This window comes from Pieris napi, chromosome 13 (genome assembly GCF_905475465.1).
Source record: "Pieris napi chromosome 13, ilPieNapi1.2, whole genome shotgun sequence".
Classification (NCBI taxonomy): domain Eukaryota; kingdom Metazoa; phylum Arthropoda; class Insecta; order Lepidoptera; family Pieridae; genus Pieris; species Pieris napi.
The window spans coordinates 7,940,534-7,967,257 of NC_062246.1; the positions used below are offsets into that span (position 1 = coordinate 7,940,534).

At 32.4% G+C, this 26,724-nt stretch overlaps 2 protein-coding genes across 2 annotated transcripts in view; both read right to left on the reverse strand.

Moving 5' to 3' along the window:
• LOC125055459 (protein stum) overlaps nucleotides 1-20,701 on the reverse strand; it is a 33,901-nt gene extending 13,200 nt beyond the window's left edge. Inside the window, exons 1-2 of the mRNA XM_047657923.1 lie at nucleotides 20,438-20,701; nucleotides 10,295-10,774 (exon numbers count right to left, since the gene is read on the reverse strand). Of these exons, the coding sequence (XP_047513879.1) occupies nucleotides 10,295-10,767 (473 nt within the window). The 5' untranslated portion in view covers nucleotides 10,768-10,774; nucleotides 20,438-20,701. The remainder of the gene's footprint in view (nucleotides 1-10,294; nucleotides 10,775-20,437) is intronic.
• Nucleotides 20,702-21,399: 698 nt separating this feature from the next.
• LOC125055448 (thyroid receptor-interacting protein 11-like) overlaps nucleotides 21,400-26,724 on the reverse strand; it is a 44,069-nt gene continuing 38,744 nt past the window's right edge. Inside the window, exons 7-9 of the mRNA XM_047657911.1 lie at nucleotides 25,962-26,106; nucleotides 24,054-24,274; nucleotides 21,400-23,135 (exon numbers count right to left, since the gene is read on the reverse strand). Coding sequence (XP_047513867.1) covers nucleotides 22,921-23,135; nucleotides 24,054-24,274; nucleotides 25,962-26,106 — 581 coding nt within the window. The 3' untranslated portion in view covers nucleotides 21,400-22,920. The remainder of the gene's footprint in view (nucleotides 23,136-24,053; nucleotides 24,275-25,961; nucleotides 26,107-26,724) is intronic.

A 26,724-nucleotide genomic window follows, 5' to 3' on the forward strand; every position in this document is an offset into this window, starting at 1 on the left:
AAATCATAAACATTTTTCTAACTAATCTTTTAATAGGCAAAGTGAAGTTTTTTCGTTGTCTTTATTTCCTTATTAAACATATAATTGTTTCAAAATTTACCTGGTCCCATGAGGTGGTCACCGGAAGTTCGGTACTAAGTTATGAAAAGAAATGGGGGGTGACTGTGTCTTGTCAAATGCCTGTGTGTTTACATGAAAACGTGTATGTAACGGTTAATCTATTTTAAAAGAGTACCGAGAGTTTTTTACGCCGGCTTTTTTTCTCGGCCTACACCCTCTGTCTTCTTTGCCGATGAGTAGGGATGCCTACAAATTAAAATTTAATGACGTGGAATAAGTGATACCTGTATCTTATGTTCCATAATAAACATGTTTTTTTTATTTTTTTAATAGATTTTGAACTAAACGAATATCGTAGCTTCCAGTGGCGTAACTATATCTATCTAGGGTCCGTGGCAAATCTTCTTTCGTGGCAATTTTTTTGATAGGGCCCAATCAGTAAAAATCGTCCCTACTCAGTTTAATTTTAATAAACTTCGAGATTTTCAGCTTACTCAACTTCAATGCGTATTGGGCCCTCTTGGGTCGGAGGCCCGTGGCTCCCATTGTTACGCTTCTCCGAGTCACAAGATATAGTAATTGCAAATCTCGATAACAGCAAAATAGCCTAAAAATGGCGGCGTTTCTCACTTTACCGCGCTTCCCTGCTCTCGCTTCTCGTAATGAATTCTATTATCATTAAGCTATCCAGTGCTATAATTAATTTTAGATTAGAGGATAGATTTGAAACTACAACGCCAATCTGTATACCCCGTCATGTTTTTTTCTTTACATACGGAATAATATAAAACTAATGTTGTATACTGTTACTACTGTCTACTTAGACGTTATCTTCATAGTTAAATACTAAACACTGATATTATAATATGTTTTTTAGGAAAGAAACTAAATGTCTGCCCTGCCTTGCGATTCTGTAACTCACTTTTCGAACTCACACAGCGGTTTTCACAGCGGCGGTCGCGTAAAACTTATACCGACACGTATACTTGCTGAAGTGAAGTGATATGGGCCAAAATCAAACGCTTATAAAGTACACTATCCAGTACGCATAATGTTGTAATGGTGGAACGTTTTGACCTTAAGACCAACCTAAAAAAGATTAGGATTAAGTAAAAGATTAAATCAAAGTAAGACGTAGACAAATGTGAACTTATAGGTTCATGTTCATGTTATTTAAAAAAAATGATTTTTTAAAATTTGTTTTTTTTTATTTGATTGGATTGATACGTAGATCCTGATATTCTGTATTCTTAAAGAATGTTACTTAGTGGTTAATACATTTTTACTAGCATTTCTTTCGCAACTTAAATACCTAGCATGGACTTAAATAAAAAGTGTTCATCACTTAATCACAAATTATACAACAACACAAATATAAACCTTATTAGCTTTACACACATGTGTGTCCTCATTAAATAACTGCCTTAATTTTCATAATTATTTTTTGATTCAATAAAATTTAAATACAAACAAACTTTCAAAATCTTTCAAATAGATCAAAGAGTCTTATGATTTTTAACATACTATTGACAATACCACACTTGAGTAGACTCAAATTTCACTTTCAAAGTCAGTATTGAGCTTGTGAAATCTGAATGACGTTTATTATTACAACCACAACCACAAAACATCGCTTAGTTAGATTGATGTTGGTGGCCTGGTGATAGTTATGTCTGGGTGCAGAAAGCATGAATGTGTTAATCTATAGATCAAAGAAAATAAAGAAGTCTTCTAGGAACATATCTCTATATATAAAATTCTCGTGTCACAATGTTCGTTCCCATACTCATCCGAAACGGCTCAACCGATTCTTATGAAATTTTTATGCATATTCAGTAAGTCTGAGAATCGGCTACTATCTATATTTTGAACCCCTAAGTGATAAGTGTTCACCCCAAAAAAAATTATTAGACAATTTTTTTTGTTTTTATGTTTTAATGATACAACATTCACCCATTCACCCCTGTACAATCATCCCCTATTTTTTATTTGTTAATTTAAAACTTATGAGATTATGAAGAAAAATTCACAGAAAAACCTAAAAAGTTATCAACTATTATATTATTAATAATAGAACAGTCTCCGGGGTAGCATAGCAAAATGTTCCATGTTGGTATGTACTAAAAAGGTAGGCTAAGTAAAATCACATTAAGGAGAAACGAAGTTCGCGGGGGTAGATGGTATTCTATATAATAATAATCCGATTTATTCATTTCCATATTTTGGTTTGTATTTGCTTCATTGATCATGTTTTGATTTTTAGATTTAGTCGTCTGTTTTCTCACGATGTTTTCCTTTGCCGAATTTCCATATGTAAATTGCGCATTTTCATTCCCTGCACCACTGAAGATTGATAAAGGCTCTGCGATTTTAACAACCAGCTCTGGTACATCCAACAAATGAAGTGGGTTTTGTCATTTCATCGAAAATATCTTGCAAAAATACTTAAATGTAAAATGGAAACAAAAATCAATAAGATGCAACTCTTGAATCAATCGATGAACTTAGGATCCTTTATAATTTTAATCAATCGAATTCACTATTAATGCACAAATGCAATTGATAAAATTATGCTTTTATTAGCCCTTGCTAACGGTGTTTTTTTAAAGTATGAAACGATTCAAGTAAAGAGAAATTACAATATTGTTGATGGCAATTTTGGCATGCTCATAGAATATGATCGCTAGTAGGCAGGAAAAGGAAATAAGCTTTCGTAAGATCAGAATAATAGAGCCTAGTTTACGGTAGCTTAAATTAACAATAGCATGCGTGTGCGCACAACATTAATCTCTTGAATATTAGGTATTACGGATATTGCGATCATTCACAGTTTAGGAGCAAGTGAACAATAAAATGTTAATTTAAAAAATTATATATTTAATGAGTTCAATAATAACGAGAGTAAATCATGTTATTTTACTTAGATTTTCTAACGACTTAATTTAAAGGTATCTCCAATAAATTATGAACGTGTTCAAAATGACATGAATTATGATCGTGCTTTGTGTTATGTTCCTCACATCAGCACTATCTATACAAAAAACTCAGTTTTATATCGCGTTGCCCGGACATACAACGACCAATATTTAAGCCTTGACTTGTTTATGCTATAGCGGAATATGGTTAAAAAGAGTATTAAGAATATCCATAGCGCAAAATCACCGGCATCATAAGCATATCCCACATACACACCTTCACGTACTTACCCTCACTTTTACACCATCACACATCATAGCCAAATTAGGTATCTCTTAGCTAAATGTATTGAATAATTTTTTCGTTCCCTTTTGTAAATTTTTGAACCTTTTTGTAGGTAAATAAATATGTATGTTATATATATTTGTTATTGTGTATAATTTTTGTTAGCTGTATAACAAATATAAATATATGATAAATAAAGAAACAATAGATGAGTGAGTGAGGATGTAAAATCTCTTATACTTTATCTGTAATATTAATATTCAATGACTCCTATAGTACTAACATGCAAATGTAAGTTACGAAATACTCCATACAATGCACTGGGGTTCCGTGGGTGCTTCCGGTGTTGCAATATCTAATGTGGGACGCAATTATATGTCTGTTTAATATACCGTGGATAATGCGTAAATGAAGATGTTTGAGATATGAATTGCAAAAGGCAGGTATTGTTTCAGTGATTTCTTAAGATACAATTTACGATTTCCTTTTGATGTTTTATAAAGACAAGACTCTGAATTAGGTGATATGTAGCTATCGTTATCAACCGGGTGTATAATGTTCTACTACGGTTTGGTACTTTGTATTTTTATTTCAATATTAATTGAAAGGACAGCAAGAAATAAACTTTAAATAGATTTATTAATCACCAAAACACCTCCAAAATTATGTGGCTTCGCATATTATAACTTGGCTGGTGTGGCATAGAAACACATTTCCCTTATTAGCATATTGTCCTTATCGTATTATGATACGAGAAACATACAAATAGCAAGCTTGAATAGATTTTCTATTAACGCAGTGACTATTCATACGGATATACGAATGAATATATTCTTCGGGATATATGTATATATTTTTTATTTACGAATTAAAATATTTAATTGATACGTTTACTGGAAAAATAAATTAAATTTATTTATACGGTTGACGGATGAATAGACGCAGCCTTGTTTTAAAAGCGCACTACGGTATAGGTATCTTTACCAATATTGGAGTACAATATTGATGATGAATTTATCATTACTGTTAATTCATTATGTATATTGAATGTCATTCCTTTCTAAACACACTCCTACGTGCTAAACAATTACAATTACCATCTTTATTGTAGGTGTCGATCATTTGTCTTATGGAGGTTTTGACTCATCTTAAGAAATTATGCCAATGTCAAATTTGTGAAATAAAGCGCTTGTCTTAAACCTATTTCAACCACAGGATAAATCTTGTAGTAGAATAAAACAAAAAGGCACGTCAGCGTAAACGTAGTTTATTTTATGTGTATCGCATGTTTCAGTGATAATTGTCACACAAGAGAATATCATTCTATTTATTTCGTAAAGCTAACATAAATTATATGTAACAAAAAACTAAAGATATAGCCAAAGATTGGAATATGTACATACAAAAAGGTTCAAACAAGGTTATTAAATGAAAAAATCAATAAAAATTATTAAAAACATTTAACTAAAACCTATTTCGGCTGTGTTGTGTGTGGGGTGTGCTCATGATGCAGGTGGATATTATTAATATGTACTCCTTCTAAGCATATTCCGCGATAGCTTAAACAAGTCAAGGCGTTGTACGTCCGGGCTGCGCGATACAAAACTGAGGTTTTTGCATAGTTGGTGTTGATGTGAGAAACGGGAATCTTATGCTTTCCAGCCTAAATTAATGATTTCTTTGCCGAGAATCAAACGAGAGATTCCATTTGAACTTAACATGTGCGAGGCATTAATACTGGTTTTTCATACTATTATGATTTTATATGAGTGACAGGGCACGGACTAGTTTTTAATAAGAGTTGCTTTATCCATTATTTGTTTTAAAAAGGTTTAGATTATTCATCAATGTTAAACCTCAGTTTTGATCTTTAAAGGCTCTAAATAGCGATTTAAAAGAAGAGTTTACCAGTTCTCCTCGTCCGTTCTACGTCCCATAGTAAATGTAAATTTAGAAACGTTATTTTTTTACTGTCGTCATAAGTGTAACTATAGAAACAATGAGCAGTGTTGGCCGAGTGGCTTCAGCGGGCGACTCTCATCCCTGATGTCGTAGGTTCGATCCCCGGCTGTGCACTAATGGACTTTCTGTCTATGTGCGCATTTAACCTTCGTTCGAACGGTGAAAGAAAATATCGTGAGGAAACTGGCTTGCCTTAGACCTAAAAAGTCGACGGCGTGTGTCAGGCACAGGAGGCTGTTGCTGACCTACTAGCCTATTCAATTGACCAATGATCATGAAACATATACAGAAGTCTGACGCCCAGACCTAAAGATTGTAGCGCCACAGATTTATTCTTAATATAGAATAAATTAATTTTGATTCTAATTCTAAGGGTTAAGTTTGAACTAATGATAAACATTATTAAACCAGAAATTGAATCCTTGACTACCCAATCTACTTTAATCGTAAATGTTAATACGAACTCAAAAATAAACGCTTTCTACCTCGACTAATTGCGTACACGTAACAAACATCCGGACGGAATGTTCTTTTGTTTATATTTATTATGTAAATCTAATTATTGTGATCTACTTGCCAAACGTGAGAAGAAATATCGAGATTTTCGTATTTTTAACTCACTGCGTTTTTTACGAATCGAATTTTTTGTTTCCAATTCATTATGCGCAAGAATGTATTACAATTGAGGAACTTTCATAGTAATTACAAAGCTTGGCTTGGGCCTATGTATTTCGCATTGTAGCAGTTGTACAAGCGGAATGATAGCACTTCATAAAACCAAGGCCGTGCATGTGCTATTAGCGATCTCCATTACAATCATTTCTTGATTGAAATGGGTTTATTTTTAATAGGATTGTTATTCTGCGATCTTTTTTCCGTTACAGTGCAAATAAAGAATAGAAATCTCCTAATTAGATTATCTTAATTACCCATTTCGTCTTAATTCGTTAATTCATCTTAAAATATAATATGTGAAAATAGAGTAACTTTCAGTTTCTTTAATATAGTTTAAATGATGAAAAACGCCTGAATCGGGACTTAAATCGGTTTGTATTTAACTCTTGTATTCTTTATGTAAAACCTTTAATCATGACTTGTCATAATGAATCTATTGGACACTTAGATACGCAACGGTAGCCACGCAACCTTGTAACGTACGCTTCGATTCATTTACAGTAGAGTACTGAGAGTACTAAATTTACTAGGTACCTAAAATCCTCTAAAATTATATTCGCGACTTTAACCTCGTAGGTAAGCAAGTTGCATCGCCACTGTAACTTCACGGGTACGTCATTTAGGGATTTCATCGAACTAAAGGTAGCAACGGCTTATTGTCGCTGTTATTTTGGAGATTATAAATACGTATGCATTAAGATCACTAAATATTATAACTTAATATTATATTTTGGCTGATTCAGTAAGTTACGAATGCTGTCCATATTAAAGAGTGCTTTAATTATTATTTTTAATAATGAAAGACCTAGCTACTAGCCCACGAGAGCTGCATTTTAAATAAATCAATAAAAACATAATATGTAAAAAAGTAAACAATCAAAAAAACTATTTCACAGAATTCTGTCAAATACCGAAAACCGGATAGAAAATTCGTCTGGGTTTTAGAAGTTCGAATAAAAAATCGTTAACAATTGAAATAATAGTCTTAAACTTGTTGAAGGTTTTTAATGAAACCTTGGTTTTTGTTACATTTGTTTTATGATAAAATTGATGTTATTGTGGTTATTATCTTCCGTAACTTTGAGAGGAGTAGGTATTATAATATTGAGACTTGATTTTTGCTTTGTCGTTTGTCTATTATTTATTTTGTTTTTTACTTTGCCATAATATACCTACTGTATCTACTAGTGAGATCTAGTATGGAATCGAAAGAAAGTTAATTGTCATTATCATTGATGAGCCTTAGGACATTCAAACGTTAACATAATAGAGTAGTAATTAGTACTGACGGATAATGTAGAAGCGAATTTGAAATAATTAATTTCCATTATTATATTCCTACGCCTACTAGCTGAAACTATTCACATCAAAATCAAGGTATTTGAGCTGTCAAAAACTAACCTTATCGTATTGAAATATACGAATACCTGACAAAACCATTGTTCAGGCCATTACCGTATATATTTGTTTTGCTTTGTAAAGTACACCATGTAAAGATTTATTTTAGTATTTTGTATACATGATACATATGAAATAAACAACATTCAATAATAAATGTTAGGTCAATGTTTCGAGGTAAGTTTCCTTTTTAGATGTCGTACCATTTATATGGCTTTACACCCACAATACGTGAATATAAAGAAAACAACGTTGCTATGAAAATTATTATCAAAACTTTTGAGCAAGTTATTTTTTGCGAATAAAATTAAGGAAAAAAGTCTTCATCGGGATAAACTGAATAAACTGTAAAATGGCTATTAGATACTATAGTGATAGATATATTCACTACACTTAGATATACTCGTATAATCAAATGTTTAAACATTAATATGCACTTTTTTTTATGGCTCTGGCACGATTTCTGCATTAGCCAGCGTCAAGTATAGGATTTTTTATAATTCGTGCTTGTCTTGAGAAATTCGACCGTGTCCTCCATGTACGGTTTAGGCACTCGCCCGGTACCGCACAACCCTCCCAAAGGCCGAGAACAAATTTAAATTAAATTAAAACTTGTCCTCGAACCGGGAATCGAACCCGGTACCCCTCACCTAGTTGCCACTTAATAAGACCGCTAGGCTATGAGGCCCCTAAATATGCACTTAAGAATTAAAATTCTAAATTTAAGTTTTATACAAAACAAATTCATAAATATAAATTAAATTCTAAGTAGCACAAATTTGAAACCTGTTGTAGTTTAAAATTAAAAACAACAAATGCTAACAAGCAAACAATCTTCATATGTACCTATCAATCTTCATCTGTATAAGTACCTATTAAAAGTGACGCCGAATCAAAACCAGAGTGCAAGTAGTAGAAGGAAATTCAATACAAATACCTTCCAAAGGATCGTTGGACGCATTACACAAACAGATTACAAGCAATTAAAGATGGCGCCACTATCGTAACCCAATTCCCCCATTGTCGTGCGTATAACATTAATTATGTATGTAGGACTTAATTTGCGAATTTCAACAGTTAAACCTACCACTAATGAATTTGGAACACGTGTTTTATGGAAAGTTCTCATATTTCGAGGCGTTGGCGAGAAATTAATTAATCCATACGGTAATTGTTTAGTTTGCATTTCTTAGTAAAAGTATTAGTATATTAGTTGTGTTAGTATAATTTCCAAAAAATTAAGCTTAGTTTTGTTAGTGCTCAACTATTTGTATCTGTATGGTCTCTTTGGGTCCTCCATATTTTTCCATTGTTTTTTTGCCTTGAGCATTTCATCCAGTTTTTCCCCGCTAGTTCTATTACGTCATCTTTCCATCTTTTCTTCTGTCATTCTCTGTTTCCAGTAAGTCCAGTCCACTTTATTGTTTCAGGTGTCCATCTTTTATCCTGCTTATTTACATTTTAGCCTAAGAGCATGTACAAGTTTTGTTGACCAGAAATACGAGTAAGTGCATGCAATATTAGAGGTGTTTTTTCCTAACCAGTTAGTGACGGACTGTATTAGATACATGGCGCGTTATGTGATTAGAATAAAAACGTGCGTCTAAATGTTGCGAATGTCAATTGATTTTTCTTTCTGCAAATATTGGTGCAAGTTTTTTTTTATATAACTGGGGGCAAAGGAGGTTCATCTGATGTTAAGTGACACCGCCGCCCATGGACACTGTTAATGCCAGAGGACCCGCGAGTGCGTTGTCGGCATTTTAAGAACTGAAACGCTCTTTTATTAAAAGACCCTAAGTTGAATTAGTTCGGATATAGTAAGTGGGCAGCTGGTTCCACATAGTGGTGGTGCGCGGCAAAAACTGTTTTTGCAAACATCTGGGGAAATCCATACACGGGTGGTATCACTAGATTATTTAGGACTAAAGAGCTTATTGGTCATACAAAAGCTTTTGTAACGGTTTTTTGTGTAACAGAATGCAAAAGCAATACGAAATGTAATTAGATATACACAAAATGACTTATGAAATGTATTAAGAAACAGGTGAACACTGTAAGTATTGCCACTTGATATAATGTAACCTCGCCTGTTACGGTACGGTGAGTTTTGTTAAAATTTGAAATAGTTATACAGATAATACAATAATAGTCTATATACTACGAACATTTACTTTTAAATTGCCTACAGAGTCTAAAAAAATAGAATATGTAAAAGATATATTAAATAGTTTATGCTTGAATGTCTAAGTTAGTCGAAACTTATTTGAGGTTAGGTTTTTCAGATAATAAAGTTATTATTTAATTCAATTAGTAGATATAATTCATCATCATTATTAGTAGATAAAAAACTTTAATGGAATTAAATTTATTATTCAGTTTTTGTCGAAACAACAATGTAAAACGAGCAATAACACGGTATCGTGCAAAAAGCTTAAAGATTTGTAATTGTAATTATATTATAAATTTCGAGCGCAATGACCCAAGAACAGTATTAACAAATATAATCAATAATTTATAATCTAGCCAAAAAAGTGTGCCTGATTAACTTTATATTATTAATTCCTTCGAATTCATTTCGACCTCATTTTACCACAAAAAAGATAAAATACTGGTTTGTACATCAATAATTCACCAATATGTGGGTTATAAATATTAACTTTTACTTTTGACGAATATTTTAAGAAAATTTGCAGTAAGTTTATTTGCCGCTTTCAATTTTAGAAATCAAAAGAAAAATTCAACAACTGTAACCATTATTGTAATGGATGGGTAATTTGATGATAAAGAGAAAAATATATATTCAAAATTTATAGAAAATGTATTGGGCTTGCCATACTTAATCCGGCATGGGAAATCATCAATCATCATTTGAATCAATTTGTCTATTTCAGAAATAAAGTCGATTGGATATAATAAAAATAAAATATTGAATTCTCTTCACACATATTTAAATTCGTACTATTAAAAAAATATAAAAAATAAACAAACAACTTACGGTAAAGAACTTGGAGCGTCTACATCCCTAATAACCTCGAAGGCATCACCACTCACTTTAACCCTCGCGGAATTGGGTGCACTTTTCACTTCCACCCCCTTCACCCTCGCCGATAGATCAAAGAATCGATCCTGCGCATGGATCAACTGCGTCACCGTAAACGGATTATCGATCTTCGGTCCGAATAGATCGTCTTTAGCGTCTATCGTTATATCTAATACTGGATCTGAGAGGTGCAGACTACGTTCTGTCGCGAACGCGTAAGGTGTATTAGCCAGTTCCTCTTCTAAGCTGTTGTAGCGGCTACGGAAGAGCGACCCCCCTTCTTCGTACTTTGCGCCGAAGAGGTCGTATTGGCCGAAACGGTTGTTTATGGAATCGAATTTTGGATCGGTGATCTCTTTCTCGGGGACGGGTGACATGTCGATGCGTAGAATACCGTGCTCGTCACTGTATTTCAGTTGTAATGCCATTGTTTATCTGTAACAAAGGTGAAATTAATTATATAAAAATACAATTACTTGTTTATGATTTTAAATAAATATTTGTAGTTCATTTGGATGCTTCAATAAGTTTACGGGAGTCATAAAAAATATAGTTTGAAAGGTGAAAGACAAAAAATGCTAATGCTTTTAAGATAAGACAGGTACTATATTATAGGTATATACAAAGCGAGCAGATGGGGTTGTTGGGTTTCAGTGGGTTTAGAGGTGGGTTCCTTTGCATCTCACGGACCAACCCACACACTCCCCGTGTCACGTTAACAAGTTGCACCGGCGCGGGGGTTTGTAAATTAATTTCCCAACCATAAAAAAGGTAATATTTAAATAAAAGAAGACTGAAAAAGTAGTGTACAATAACTATGTATATTTATTAAAAAAAAATATGTAATTATTGATAATAGAACATGGCTTATTGCACTTTTAGTCTAGTCGACAAGTTGAAAATGGAACAAAATAGAGATACTACTCCTAAAATTATGTGCGATAGCTCATTGGATCCGGAATGACGTCTAGAAAAATGTGCTAAAAGCGTGTATTAGCACATAAAAAATTGCAAAAGTTATAGACCATTAAAGATGAAAAAATAATGGCATTTAGTTTTTTGCCAATATTTAAGAAATTTCAAATAAAGATTCTGAAAGAGGAGGAAATTTCTAATAAAAAACTCCTGACTCCCAGAACTCTATCTCCATTATTTATAATGTTAATTTAACGCTGAAAATAGGTCTGCGGGTGACATTTTTAGGATTCGCGCGTGGCGTCAAAAGCGACTACGGCACATTAATTAATTTATTTAAGGTATTGAATATTTTTTTTTAAATTTGAAAAAATTATGGTGTGTTCTGAACTCTATAATTAATTTATTCCCGTTGAAAATTTTACTTAAAGTTAATTTTTCAACAAGTTAAATAATTGTTAACTAACGAAATTTTCTCGAACGACCGTCTTAATTGTAAGTGAAAAAAATGTTTAAATAATGGTCGTACAAATATTTCGCTTCGTAGAGCCTTTCTTACATACATACTTAACAAGATCGTGCCATAAAAGTTAAAAAAATATTTATACTTTGTTTATAACAATTTTTTTACTTAAACAAAAACTTAAAAATCCATGTAATGATGTTAAAAAAAATTTTTTTTTTCTCAATCATCATATAATCGTTTTTTTATTAATACAAGATATTTATTAATTTGCAAAAAAAAAATTCCCGCCATTTGTTGATAATTTTTTTTTAAACAAATTGATTAAATCAATATTTTAAAAAAAAAATTTAACACAACTTTATTACATTAAAAATTTTATGATTTTTAAAAAAAAAATTTTTCCTTAATAACAATTTTTAATTGTTTATAATCGTTTTTTTTTTATTTTCTATTGTTTAAATAATTAGTTAAGAAATTTTTTTTTCCTAAAAATCATAATTGACAGTCTTCTATAAAGTAACAGCAAATTTTTTTTTTTTATCAACAATTCTATTGTTTATTAACTTACCAATTTGTTATAAACAAATATTCAACTTTTGTTTATTTTTTTTCTAAACTTCTAAAATTAACAAAAACAACCATATATAACAAAGTATAGAAAAAAATTTTTTGTAAATTTTTTGATTATCATGAATATTACTTTTATTTAAAATTTTCTTAAATATTAATAGTTTATTAAATATTGGCAAAAAACTAAATGCCATTATTTTTTCATCTTTAATGGTCTATAACTTTTGCAATTTTTTATGTGCTAATACACGCTTTTAGCACATTTTTCTAGACGTCATTCCGGATCCAATGAGCTATCGCACATAATTTTAGGAGTAGTATCTCTATTTTGTTCCATTTTCAACTTGTCGACTAGACTATTTGTCAAAATTAGTTTTGTCCCACGAGATTCCGGTAATTATTACATACAACAAAAAAATAATACGCATTTACTACGTGATATAATCTGTAACATAGTAATTAAAGAAAAAGAAAGCAATGTTCTCAGTTTTATATACTCCGCGGCGAGTGAATGAACTTTCAAACAAATAATTTTACAATTCAAACCAACCGTTTTTGTGATTGGCTAGTTCATTCGAACTAACGAAATCTTCACCATACATAAAAATAAGACTTAAAACTAATTATAGGATTGTGCAGGAGTCAAACGCGTGACCCGCTTGCATCAAGGTGACGGAACCAACGAACCGTTCCATTCGTAACAAGAATTACCTGTTTTTAGTTTTTGTCTTAAAATGGAAATACAACTTGTAAAATAGATACAGGTTCAACTGTTATGTATTTTGATCGATACTTGAACAATGTTATGCCAAATATAGTTTGCGTTTTACGGGTTTTTTATAACACTGGGTAAAAGATCAACACTAGAAAAAGTTTAGTTTACTGTTCTCACAATCCCTCGATTTTAGGGGTCAGTCCTATTCAACCTCAAAAGCCCAAGTACAAGGGCAATGCCAGAAGTAACCCCGCTAGTGACAAAGCGACTTCTAAGCCTCTGAATTGTTCTCAAAATAATGATAGGGACAATTACGGGTCTCTGTCTCCTTAATAAACATCTATTTGCCATTGTGCAGAGGAATCAGTCACCTACGTAGTTCTGGAATGCGTGACGTTGGCTTCCCAACGAACAGTTATCCTCGGAGCAGAAAGGTTGTTCCATGAAGCAAAGTGTTCAGGAAACTTCTTAGCATCTGTAAGGAGCTAGGATGGACGCACAACGGACCAAATGGGCGTCGAAATGCGGAAACCGAGTCCACATATGATACATAGAGACATAGACATAAACAATAAACTACAAGCTCCCTCCTTATCAGAATGCCAAATCGTAAAATGACAGCTTCACGACTGATTTGAGCGCGACCGCCGCTGTGAAAACCGCTGTGGGAGTTCGAAAAGTGGTTTACAGAATCGCAAGGCAGATTCAGGGGGAGATGAAAAGAGAATATAAAAAAGTTTTTTTATTAATTAATCAACCTTATACGTTACTTTTTACGTATTTTATTTCATGTATAGTTAAACACGTATTCAATTGCTTTGCGTTCATGAAATAAGTAAATATCGGCTGGCGTATTTGCCCAAGCATACGTCAGTCCAGGGATTTAACCAATTACCTTCTTTGGTCTGTCTTACTCGTCTAGTCGTCTTCCTATGTGATTGTAGGTATTTGGAGTAGAGAATCTTGGGCCTTGGGTTCAAGTGCACAGGCGCTAATTAAAGTAGTGCCGCTGATCCCAGAGCTGGTGCTTTCCTCGCTCAACGAATAAGCATCATAACACCGCGAGGAAATGCAAACAACACTATACGAATCAACTAAAACACTGCCACAGAGACCAAACTTTTAAAATATGTTTTAATTTTCTATTTATTACTATGAAAGTTAAAAATATTGTAAATAGTGTATATTTGTGTGTTAGCAATCCTCAGATTGAAACAAAATGGTGTTTTTTAATCGAAACGAAATATCGAGCATGGAGTATTTCAAGAAGGACATTGAGTTGAATCTCTAAAGATTTTGAAAATTCTGTGTTCATAAGTTCAGACGGCAAATAATGAAATCATCTATGCGTAGTAAGGTAGCTTATTTTAATAAATAACAGCCAAAGTCATGTGCTAGCGTGCTATAAAAATATATATAAAAACATCAACACAACTAAACGATATTTTTACTCGGTAATTGTGACACACATACCGTGCATGTACAATGAAGTACCATTTGTGGTGTATTTGTAAGCGATTTAATGCGCTTTACTTTAGCGATATTTAAGGGTATATAAAAACAAAGCAGTTTCCTAAAGGAAAAAATTATAGCATAAAGCAAAACAGTAGTTTTTAGTTTTTCAGTACATTGCGTAGAACGATTTGCACTATGAAGAAAATAGTTTAAAGTCCTAATAGATAAAAATATATTTTGTCTGTTTCATTGTTCATTGGATAGGCAAGCCTTTGTATAATTTTATCAGTCCTACAAAATTAATTCGAAATTAACCACAACACTAAAACAAGAAAAAGACAATTTATTTCATGACCGAAATTATCAAATTTTATCTCTCGTATGATTTACCCATTGATATTAAATAAAACGTATGGATTTATCAACCTAACAGCGTAAACTTTTTTTTCCACATTACGCGTACCCTCCCACGGTACGACTGCCTTGTGTTGTAGGGTTACGTGGGACTTACTGCTGTGCATACCCACTAAACCCCTCGGCGCCACCTGCAGAGCAGAACACGGTAACCACGTCACCTGGTCCGCAATCCGCCACGCGTAGAATAGTCTAGCAAACCTAAATTTAATAACTATAAAAGTTCATTAGTAACGATTGAGCCGCTATAAGGTCGGTATTTTATTAAAAGGATAGAATTCATATTACAATCAAGAAAAACATGTTCTGGTAATTCTAAATAAATGTCTTAAAGTTTTCGATCGCTACAACAAGTACCACACAGTCCCCTAATTAATATTTATTCTTAAGTTACTAGGACGCGTATATTTAAAAGGAAATATGCGAAAAAATACTTTTTCGATGAATGAATTATGTTTCTGTCACGGCAACTTATTTTAGCGAGATTGCTTTGATTTTCTTTTATGTTACGACCAACGCCCATTATTTTTATTGTAATTTATGTACGTGGCACAAAAATATTAGTCTAGTTTTCTATGAAATTAATTTAGCGAATTATGATTTATTACTGTAATACTTTGTTGGTAATTTTGCTATTAAAATTGTAATATAAAAGTAGTGGTCGAATTTAAAACTAGACCGAATACAATGATTTATTATATAATTAAATACTAATCTATAGAATTGATTAGATAATGAAAATAAAAATAAGAACAAGCACAAGAAGAAGAAAAACTTTATTATACATAATAAAGCTAGTCTTCCATTTGACATATTAATGATTTTAGGTACTTAATGTAATAAATTCTACATAACACATACACTTTTAAAATACATATCCTTCAGCATACATCCTAGAAGACTAAATTAGCAGGTAAAGAGTGTAATGGTAAGATGCAGGAAACAATATTATTAGTACTTTATTAGTTTTTTCCATAACGATCATGTTGCTTTTAAATTGAAGAACAACAATTTCCCTTACAACATATACGTATAACAATATATATTCGTGCGTTCATTTAGTTCCAAAAACAACCACGGAGCGCTCCTCATATTTCAAACAAAATTTACGTCCAGCACACGAGAGCCTACAGCATCCAATAACAATTATAATATCCATAGTGAGAAACACGGGGGCGACATTTGCTATGCTACAATACTGTTACTTTGCAAATCATAGCGGCTAAGTTATTTCAAAAACCAAGTCCAGTGCGCTAACTGACTTGTAATAAAACACGTAACAGCAAAACACGAATTCAGAAGCAAGGCTGACCGGCGTCCTTCGTGGCTATCGGCCTTCCTTTGATCTAAGCCAAGGTCACGCAGTCGATAAACGAAAAATTGGGACGGTAGCTATTTATAAAACATTTAAGGAGTTTAATTAATATAAGGTAACTTAAGCCGACAAAAAACTATTTACCGTTTCATGTAACATTGTGGAGCGTTTGGGGCAGACAAATTTTGTAATCGGATTGAATGCATAAATGGATAAACTGGAGATACGACTTTATAAGTATTAGTTTTGGGCACGTAAGTATAGAAATTCGCGGATCTCTGACATTTAGTTAACGAATTACATAGGTTAACGGACCTTTTTCATTGTCTGTTGAGTGAACTGACAAAAGTTCCATTATTTGTTAGTGCCTATAGTTAGTTTATTTTTTGTACATTTACTATGTAAATTTGTTTTTCCGAATTAATTTCTTGTTTGTTTTTTGTTTTGTCTATGTCACCGTAAAATTGTAAACACCGTTAGATTGTAATCTATCTCGCGAGTTTATAAACTGTCGAAAGATTGTGAAACTCAACGAACTGCTTACAATTTAACGTCTTATTCGGTAGTTATATGAAATTGTTGGAAAGTAAAATTAATCTGTAATTGACCAAAGAAGTTTGAATGATAACTAAGTTAGTGTAGTACAATCTACCGAATAATAATACGTTAAATTGTAAACAGTAAGCTGAGGTTCACAATCTTTCGACAGTTTATAATCTCGCGAGATAGATTACAATCTAACGGTGTTTACAATTTTACGTTAACATCTATAAATTTTATTCACTTGTTGTGCCCTCTTATCAATTTAGGGTCACCTGTTAATACAGGATTGTTTTATAAATAAAATAATATTATCAAGATTTTATTGCGGAAATCGTTTCCACACGACGGGCACCCTTATAAGGCACGGCAGAGAAGAGAAAGGCTGCCTGGTTGTTCCCCCGCGAAGTCTTCCCACAAGATACAAGGTCTTTTTTGCTTTTTTATTTTATATATTTCTTTAGCTCAAGTTAGCTCAGGATTGGCTCTGGTAGGAGTGCAGAGGTCTCGTTGAAAATTTTTGCGTTTGGTTTTTTCGAAACTGTTTAATCTACTTTGTTTAAATAACGCAAGAACAAGACAATTAATATATTTATCGTGAAAAAAAGAACTGTACATTTTAGATGTAGGTAGCAATATTAAACATTAACAAAGTTCTATTAATTGAGTGAGATAATATTGTAAGAATACTTAAAGTAATATACATTCGTTGAAACGAGTTTTTTGTCAGTAATAAAAACATATTTTGTTTAAACTAAAAACGTTTAGCAGCAATAAAAGTCTGAAGACAATATTTGAAATTGTAGGATATACGATTATGGTAGAAAAATTTAGGTTAATCGTAGGATTGGCTAAGTTTAAATGTAATTGGACGACACAAGCAATTTACTTAGCTTAGGAATTCGAAGAAGTATATTGCTATTTTTAGTTGACTTGACTTGATGAAACTAGCCATGCTCCGCGGTAATTTCGGTTGTAGCGTGATGTTACCATACCATTCGAACTAGCGAACTGTGGAATCGACTCCTACTGGGGGTCTTTCCTTAGAGATACGACCTCAGACTATTTAAAGTTAGAGTGCACTCCTCCCGCAAAGGCCGGCAACGCATCCAGTAAAAATGGGTGTCAAAGGGCAGCGAAGGCTCGTTATATGAAAAAAAGCTTTCGATAAAATATGGATCATTAAACATATTTTTTTTTGGCGTCGAACCAACGCCCTTACTCTAACTTTCAATAGCGACAGTGTTCCTGATCCCGACGTTATTGTATCGAGTTCAATGTAGCCCTCTCAATACCCAAAGCGCTGATGTCGGTATGTCGGTTGTACCTTGGGATTGGTACAAAAACTCTTTGAGAACGGCTATTAGAAATTACAGGGCGTAGGCTTCTAATATTGGCGCATTTAACCAAACAAACAAATCCTTCAGCACTCAAATAGTATCTATAAGTTTTTTTCTCTCTATGGAACTTAAGAAAATTTAATACATTTGCTTTGCTTTTAGTATTTGCACGCAAATCAATAATAAAGCCATGACAAACGTATGTAATAAATATGTTACTCGGAAATAATTGAGCATTCTTGAAATGTTTTAAATCGGTCCAGAAGTTTGACTTTATCCAATATAAATACCCATTTTATTCCTAATTATAATATTAGTATAGATTAGGAGTATATATTTACTAGCAAAATGGTGACAAAGTATTTTATAACTTTATTCTGAATTAATAAAAAACCGATAAAGCTACTGAGCGTGGGCAAAGAAAAGGTCGATCATTCACAAACAATATATTTTTGTTATTCAATTAATTGCTCACAAAAAGTTCAAGAACGTCAATTATTGGAACTAAATTGTTAAATCGGCCTTAGTTGATAACTGAAGCGAATTACACAATTGTTTTCAAATAAAAGATGATTTGACTTATTCAGAACCCAAATCAACTTTAAACCCTACTCAAAGTAGTTAATTGCTACTATTTAATGTTAGCCATGATAAATAAGTTTACTATAGACACGATAATAAGTTAAAAAAGGCCCTTCATTGCCCTATGCTATTATTACAAATTATAAATGTATCATTAAAGATAATCTGAGAGATAAGTTTCTGAAAGCCTATCTGTTTCGAAGATCAAACCCATAGACAGTTAGAGTTATAAGGCCCCCAAAGTGGAGCCATCGCCCCACAATGGGGCAATTTAATTGTTAAGGGGGTCAAAAATGGACTGCACGTATTTCATTATATGTTTTGAAAATTTACTGACTGTGTTTCGTTAACAATTTTATTGCAATTTCTTCCTAAAACCTATCATTTAAATCTTAAGTGAACAATTTAATTATTAAAACTAAAAATTATGTATGTTACATAAGAATGTTAAAAAGACTAAGGTGGGGCATGGCACAAAAATAGGCAGTGACTGAGTTAGACATTAATATGGTTTTTGCAAAGAATAGGTGTCCAAAGCGCAGTTCGCTCTTTTGATGTTAAGGAGCACGAAAGGGGTAACAGGCCCAGAAGGATTACGTGTACTTTTAAAATACACTCTTGTTAAGCTTTAATAGTTACTAGACTAAGAAAATAAGATTTGCTTGTATTATTTATGATATTAATAGATTTGGAAATGCATATTTGTATGTAAACCTACGCATTTTTAAAAGGTCTTCGCCTAATCATTTGTGATTCATGTTTGACTCATCGAGTGGTGAATGCGACCTCACGTTGCCCTAAAGTAAAATTTGATATTCAGAGTTTTGCGGTACACCTTATTTATGGACCTTTAAGCAATTTTAATTAGATACTTATAACTACTTGCGCGTTGTACACACGTGCCTCATTCATATGATGTTGAAGATTAACCTTAACATAGAAGTTTCGTAATTGGTTGGAAACTTATCTTGTTAAAAATATATTTCTCGATTGCTTGGAGGTGCCTAGACCAGTGATTTGTGCCACCTTAGCCTTCCTAAAATTCTTTTGACCATCCTATGGACCATATATAATTTTTAATATATCTAATTTAATTGCTAAGAAATTAAATTTAGAAATTAATTTAAGAAACAAAAATTTAAAATTGTTAACGTAACACAGTAAATACATTTTAAAACTTATTATGAAAATTTAACTGAAATTATAAATAATAATTTAAAAAATAATACATTTTCGAAAAGCCCCCCTTAACAATAAAATTGCCCCCCTAAGCTATGGGGCGTAAGCCCTACGTTGGGAATCACTGGCCTAGATGGAATTGGAATTATTTTTGTTTAAAAGAGTATATATTTCTAGGTTGTAAGTATTTATAAATAGATTATAATATGAACGTATAAATATTGATTGAAAACATTTTGTCATTGTTATAGAATTTGGGTCTTCTCATCGAAAGTAGGTACAATATAGTAAAGTAGTTAAGTAGTCGGTTACAGATTGTTTAAATACGTATTTATTGGTAAATAAAAACACATTAAGATAATAATCGTTTATTTTCTTTCATCTACACCTTGTTTAAATAAACTTGTCTCTAACCTCTGTTGTGTCGAATAAGCTGTGTCCAAGAAGACCACATTGATTAAAAATATGGACATACCTACATCAGTTTTGTTTTCGTGGAATATAATAAGACGTAACATATTCAATGTACATTTTAAGGCGCTGAGAACTACAGCAGACAGTATTTTAGAAAATATTTTTAAGAACATTAAAATAATGATTTACTTACTTTAAAATGAAATCCACTGATAACACTTCACAAACATACAGTCAAAAAATCACAGTCTAACAATATATCACTGGTTCACATTTTCGCTAACACACAAAATTCAGTTTCGTCATTTCATTTTGATTTTAAAAAGATAAAAAACGACCGGAAACACCGCGGCCATGATTGATTTTTTGGCGCGAAAAAACGTCACTGACGTCATTTTGCTTAATTAGATCTGTCAAACATGTTAATTTATCGAAAGAGGTTATAATTTAAACTCGATTTAAATTTTGCAAGCGCGTGTTCTTTAAGGCAATAATGATTTAAAATTGACGTGGAATACATTATTATTGTTGTAATTTGTGGAATGAAAAGCAAAATTTTGTTTATTTTTGTTTTGCACTTAGTTTCTAAGGCGACATAGTCTGTAAGAAGTTGCTGGTGTACTGACCACGCGAAGAAATGGTGGCATTAGGGTGTGGGGTGGGTGTTAATCAAAGGGGTGGAATAAAATCGCTTTTAATTATAGTAGAGTGCGTTAAAACTTGATTTCGCCGTTTTCTGTTTATTAATTTCGCGATGCGGGAATTTATAAGGTATTTAGGGTGTTAATATTAGCGTTGTTTTAGTAAAATGTAGTAGGTATTTGTAAAATATTAATCTGTGCATTCTGGTAGAATACCTATTCGTTTTAAGGGTCCGATTTAAATTTTACTTTAAATCACAAAATTTAACGATTTTTATCCTACGTAATGATAATTTTTAATGTAAAACATAAGATAAATTATTTTTCCTTTAACATTGTGACACGTGATTTTATCATAGATAAGTATATGTATATACAAAGCGACATAGGCACCGAAGCATTACATTTGTTAAAACATATCCATTTTATCAACGACCATCAATATTCATAGTCTTTAAATAAAATATATACGTTGTCATGTCGTAGGATTATATCTAGGAAAATAAAACAAAACTTTAATTATTTTTAAGGTATATTGCTATTATACATTATTCACAAAATTCATGCATATAAAGCAAGCATGGCAAAAATATCCCAGTAAAATTTATCAACAAAAGCATTATTTAACAAATTAAATTATGCTTTAAAATAAACATTGAAATTATAATACAATCATTCAACAAGAAAAAATAATAAAAATTGTTGGGAATGCCAAAAATTTAATTTCCATTTTTAAAATAAATACATAATACGTCTGAATTATTTAAATTCTGCTAATTTTCATATCTATATACATGTAAGGCACAACTCATAAATATTATATACATTACTTTACATAAAAGCTTTTTAGTGAAATACGCTTTAAAATTAACAAATAGTTAAAAAAAATATAGAGGAATCGTCAGTGACAAATAAAGAGAAATTACAAATAATAATCTGATAATAACAATAGATAATAAGACATTATGTACATGATTGATTACCATAAGATATTTTAAATATATCAAGGCTATAGCACAAGTTTTAATTGAATACACAAACTATTCCAATCTATGAAAAGATTAGCAATCTAATAAAATAGAACGCATTTATTAATAAAACAAAATGGCGTATAAAATATGAGATAATTTAAAGACATCTCCAAGCTTTATGACTGTTTAAAAACTACGTTAAACTTAAAGTGCAAGGAAATAAAGCTTGGTGCTACCTTTAAAAAAGATAAGGCATTTAGAACTTTTACGCCATTTTTAAATACGTATTTATCACATACTTCTTCTTAAAATCGTAAACAGGAATAACAATACCATAAAAGCGTAATTCTAAATCAATTTGAGTGACAATAGAACATAGATAATATCCGAATTAAAGGTCTTTATCACAGAATAGTGTATTTGCAAATATATGGCGGTTACTACGCGTTCCATAATTGAATGTCTAGTCTGTTTCTGATTAAATGTCACTTTTTGTCTTTGAATTTATAGATTTTAAAGATTCTCCACGACATTGACAAGTTGTTGATTGTCAAACATCAACGTCTACATAAAATAGTTGTATGAGAAATCATAGCGCAGGTTACACCCGAAAAAGTTCTTACATATATATTACGAAGTCCACGTTTCATACTTTATTAAACTCATTAATGACATTTAGAAATGATCGAAAAATTTCAGTGCAACTTTTGAAACGAATTTACATTTCTATAGTACTGTTATTCGTAAAATCCTAGGTTAATATAACAAATAACAATCTCGGACAGATACATTTAAATCGGTCTATGCTAAAAAATAATGAGTTATAGTAATAAACAAAGTCGAAACCGCTTAGTACTGCTCTCGTATGGATTTTGATATAGTCATAGTTGGCAAGTCTCGACTCTGAAAATTACTTTAGCTTTGATGGCAAGGGAACATGGAAACTCTGTTTTTACTCTTCACTCTATTGCAAGGTACATTTAATTCCACGTCCTAAGGTTATTGCAAAACCAACCTTAATGTATTGAAATAAGGATGACTATTTCCATACGTTCTCCTTTCCATTATATATCTTTCAAAACATGTTTCAAAATAGCTCCCTCATTATTTCTGGTTTGGTTTATCCCTGTATCCAATGTTGTCATTTGTATCACCCTGGATTCAGATTCGGCAGATTTCTGCGAGGATGTTTCCACAGAATCTAAATTCTGGAATAGTAGGTTGTTGGAGCCCGTTGATGGATTTCGCCTGTGGCCGAGATCGAAGGCTGGATGTGGACCTGCGGAAAAGGGTTAAATGTAATTTGCCGTTATTTTCGATATAAAAAAAATCGGTTGTCTGTAAAGTCGGTTTACTGACGATAGTTGAACGTGACAACGTCACGAATCGCTCACTCAAGTAGGAGAGAGACAGATGTCGAACGCTGAAGAGCGCGGAGTCCGATTGTGCCTCTCTGTCGCTTCGCGCTCTCGCTTGCACTTCAAGCCTTAAATGGAACGCCTCAGAGCGAGGTAACGCCGCATGAGTCATGTTTTTTCGTGCGTGCAGCCGGCTCCATCGAATTATAAGACGTTGTCACGTCAAAAGAAACTTAATATAATGCTTATCGTATAGCCGTTTCGAGTTGGATTCATCAATAGTAATTATTGTTTAAATAACTCTATAATGCAGCCGACACACTTCTGCGTCTTTAATGATAAGTTTTAAGGCTTTTACTTAATTTCTGGTTCTTTAGTATATCGTTGTAAAAAATGCTCATAAATATTGAGGATCGTATAAAAACTTAATTAGCATTAAAGAATTATCAGTGTTGGCCTAGCCGCAGTGGCTTCATCGTGCGAGTTTCATCCCTGAGGTCGTACGTTTGATCCTTGGCTGAGCACCAATGTACTTTCGATTTGCCCATTTAACATTCGCTCGGACGGTGAAGGAAAACATCGCGTGGAAACCGGTTTGCCTTAGACCTTAACTGTCAGTGTATCAGGCACAGGAGGCTGATCACCTACTAGTCTATTAGAGTGACAAATTATTATGTAATAGATTCAGAAGTCTGACTTAAAAAGGTTGTAGCGCCACATATTTTTTTATACCAAACTAAAAATTAATATTATTTTAGAAGGTTCAGAGTTATACGTTCGTTACTACCACTAAGAAGCTTTCAGCTTTCATTTAAAATCCAACAAATAAAATCACTTACCAATAGTTGAGCTTTTCCTCGACGTACTTGGTGTTGAGCTTCGAGCCTGCATACTCATAATGTCCGGCAAAGGCGGTCGGGGCCTTGACTCATTTTGCAAGAACTTCACAAACTCAGCAGCCAGACTATCTGGTGCTGTACTGGATTTAACCAGGCCTAGCCTCTCGCATTCCTGTTTGTTAAAGTCTAGGACTGTTGATAGGATACGTAGAGTTTGTGTCCTGTAAACAAGGTACAGTAGAACCTCGATAAGATAAAGTCCAAGGGAAACACAAAATATTTTATGTTATAGAGGTTTTAAGTTATCAAGGTTCTATGTTAGGTAAAGGTTAATATAGAGGTATGTACATGTTCCTATGTACCCTTGCTCCCATTTTTACTTGAATGCATCAGAAGGATGGAAAATTAAATATGTAATCATATTTATTCACATTATTTACATTACATAAAAATAAAACAACAACTAAAGGTTTAGTCTACTTAAAAAAATCTGTGATTTTCTTTTGTTTTAAAAAATTCACTGTTTCTAAATCGATTTGATTTTCAATGACAAATAGAGAGTAGAATACATTAACACATTAACTTATGATGCAAGTAAGTCGTTGTCACAAAGCTAACCGCCGCAAAGCTTTGAAGAATTTAGATAAAGCAAACAATAGGTAATGTATTGTTTACGTTAACAATACATTAGTAAGCAATAAATACCGAAACCATTTGTTTTGACACTCTTTCAAAATGACTCATTCACAAACAATTTTATGTTATAGAGGTTGTGGAAACATTTCTTTTAGTTACTGAGGGCCTATACAGAGATTATTTATTTAAGTTATAGAGGTTGCGTATTTTAAGTTATAGAGGTTTTGGGCTCTGATGGGAAGGGATCATAGTATTTTTTGAAGTAACAGAGGTTTTTATGTTATCGAGGTTTACGTTATCGAGGTTCTACTGTATAAGAAATGAATCTTATTTAAGCTGCCGAACGGTGCGAACATTATTACGAAAATAATGAGGCAACTATAGCAATAATTTTTTATGTTTTTAAAATTCTAGCGTCAAAAGTTGTAACACTGGATAACCTAATCCATGATAATATTGTTCACGGCTCGTGTGTATTTGAAAATTTTACTTGAAATAAGATGTTATCAAAAATTCTAAGAAAGCAAACGATAAAGTTTATCGTATGTTTTACCAGTTTTACAAGTTTGACGAGCCTTTGAAAGAGCATACAAAATAATACCCAATTTTTTTTAATCTCCCCGACTCTTGTAGTACGGAACCTTATTTTATACACATATTTTGTTAAGAAATTTCCTAATATACAGTGTAAACTCCATGTAACTTCCCTTGATTTAACGACAAACCCCCTAAAGCGTCGAAATCACTCGGCTTTGGTTAGTTTAGCTAGTCTTCTACAATGACACACCCTACATAGCATTATATCCACCCCCAATTACGACAATTAAATAATAAAATGTACTAAGATAAAGATAATACAACATAATTACTGGTGCAGTAATAGACATCAGACGAAAATAACAGACAATATGCAATAGGGTTCAAATAAGAATTGTTTTTTTTTATGTAATTACTAATACTAGTCTATAATAAACTTGTTGTAATACAGATTTTAATTCTTCCATTTAACGACAACTCTTTGTAACGTCAAAAAGGTACAGTACCTTGAGTGTCGTTATATAGAGTTTACACTCTACTCTACACTCCTATAAGTACTCCCACTCCTAGAGTGAAGTTCCATAAGACCCTATTAACGATGGGTATTTGCAGTGTTTTAGGAATTAATCCACTTCGATTACCAGTTATAAATACATTCAGTAAATTTACTACAGTAAGGAGAGTACAATATAGCCGTGGTAAGGCAGTTCGCTAATGACACACACAAAACCTTACCTGTTCAAATTGTTTTGTCCCGCGGTAAGCACATAATTAATGACCAGGTTCTTCACAAGGTTTTTGTCGACCTTGTCTTGCTGGTTCGATATTGCGTTATAGTATCGCTCCTCTGCCGCCGCTATCGTTGTTTGTAATGTACGTACTGAAAGTGTTAATAATAATAAATAATTTCATAATAAACGTATGCTTAAAGCTGGTTTTATTTGTTTTTGCGACCACACTATGTATATTATCCGAAAGTAAGAGTTCTTGTATTAATCTGATAAAACAGAAAAATACTATGCAAACTTCAATTACAACAAAAATCATTAAAAACTAACTTAAAATCTTTTAAAAATAATGATTAAATAATAACACAATAAAATTGTATATTCTACTCTCACCATGCAATAGTCCACGTTGCTCGATGACGTGCGAACACAGCCTCTAAGTATTATTCAGCCACTGGGCAGAGAACTAAGGGCACTGAATATTTGACTGTCATGCAAATTAATGAAATTCGACAGATTTTAATACATTTTACTCATGCATCTATATGCAAACAATTTTTGAACCATGCCAAAATTGTTGTCAAAGATACTAAGTAAGTATCAAATGAAATCTATCAAGTCAAGCAGATATAGAAGACAAATCAAATGAAACAGTGGTCCTCTTTCCCATTATTAAACCACCAGTACCTGAAGTAATACTCTGAGGCAATGACGCAGTTTGTCTTCTAGGCTTTAACTGAAAGGGATCTTCAAAAACATCGATTTCTAAG